General features: G+C 55.9%; 1 protein-coding gene across 1 annotated transcript in view; it reads left to right on the forward strand.

The window, feature by feature from the left end:
* Positions 1–199: 199 nt before the first annotated feature.
* The window catches only part of LOC104530102 (probable G-protein coupled receptor), a 1,228-nt gene continuing 243 nt past the window's right edge, over positions 200–1,184 (forward strand). The window contains 2 exon segments of the mRNA XM_029086640.1: positions 200–829; positions 831–1,184. The exon segment at positions 831–1,184 is cut by the window's right edge and continues 243 nt beyond it. Coding sequence (XP_028942473.1) covers positions 203–829; positions 831–1,184 — 981 coding nt within the window. The 5' untranslated portion in view covers positions 200–202.

Below are 1,184 nucleotides of genomic sequence, written 5' to 3' on the forward strand. Positions count from 1 at the left end.
ATCTCAGAGGGGTTCAGGTTGTCTTTGGATTTCTCTGTGTTTTTTCCTCATTTTGGTCCTTCTCCTTCATGCCCTGCTCCCCTCTCCAACAGGCAAGGAGAAGACAGTGGCCATGGTTGTGGTGGAGTTTCCCTTTAAGGGACGCAGGAGAAGAGCAGTTGCTGCCCAGGCACCAGAGCCGCTGGCTTAGCCCTTGAGGGGGATGGCGAGTCAAAGGGGGCTGAACACCACAGACAGCCTAGAGCCACTCTCCGTCCCCGAGCAGTCTGTCGCCCTGGAGGTGGTGGGCCTCCTCTGCATGGTCCTACTCACCCTCACCGCCCTGTTGGCCAACACTGTGGTGTTGGTTGTCATTCTCAAAACCCCCCTTCTCAGGAAGTTCATCTTTGTCTGTCACCTCTGCGTGGTTGACCTCCTCTCTGCCATTTTCCTCATGCCCCTGGGGATCATCTCCAGCTCCTCCTGCTTCAGCAGGGTGATCTACAGCATTGCTGAGTGTCGGGCCTTGATATTCCTGAATGTCTGCTTCATCAGTGCCTCCATCCTCACCATCTCCATCATCAGTGTAGAGCGGTACTACTACATCGTCCACCCCATGAGGTATGAAGTCAAGATGACCATCAGGCTGGCAGTGGCTGGAGTGATCTTCATTTGGGTCAAGGCTGTTCTCATCCCTGTCCTGGCAGTGGTGAGCTGGCCCCAAGGCAATGGGGCCACCAGCGCCAGCCGCTGCACAGTCTACTGGAGCCCTGGGGCCCACAAGAAGGTTTTTGTGATCATCTTCAGCATTGTCTGCTTTGTCCTGCCCACCATCATCATCTTTGCTGTAAAAAAACGGCAGCGTCTACCGTGTGGCCCGGATGGCATCCCTGCAGCATGTGCCCGTGCCGGCACAGGCAGCTGTGCCGAGACACCGATCCGATTCCATTGCCAGCCAAGTGACCATCATCACCACCAGGACCCTGCCGTTGCCCAGGCTGATGCCAGAGCGCTTTTTGGGAAGCAACAAGGCCATCCTCACCTTGGTCCTCATTGTGGGACAGTTCCTGTGCTGCTGGCTGCCCTTCTTTGCTTTCCACTTGCACTCTTCTTTTGCTGCTGGCACAGTGAGTGGTGGGCATGGGGAGATGGTTGTCACCTGGATTGCCTACTCCTCCTTTGCCATCAATCCTTTCTTCTACGGG

This window comes from Antrostomus carolinensis, unplaced genomic scaffold (genome assembly GCF_000700745.2).
Source record: "Antrostomus carolinensis isolate BGI_N321 unplaced genomic scaffold, ASM70074v2 scaffold31258, whole genome shotgun sequence".
NCBI classification, from domain to species: domain Eukaryota; kingdom Metazoa; phylum Chordata; class Aves; order Caprimulgiformes; family Caprimulgidae; genus Antrostomus; species Antrostomus carolinensis.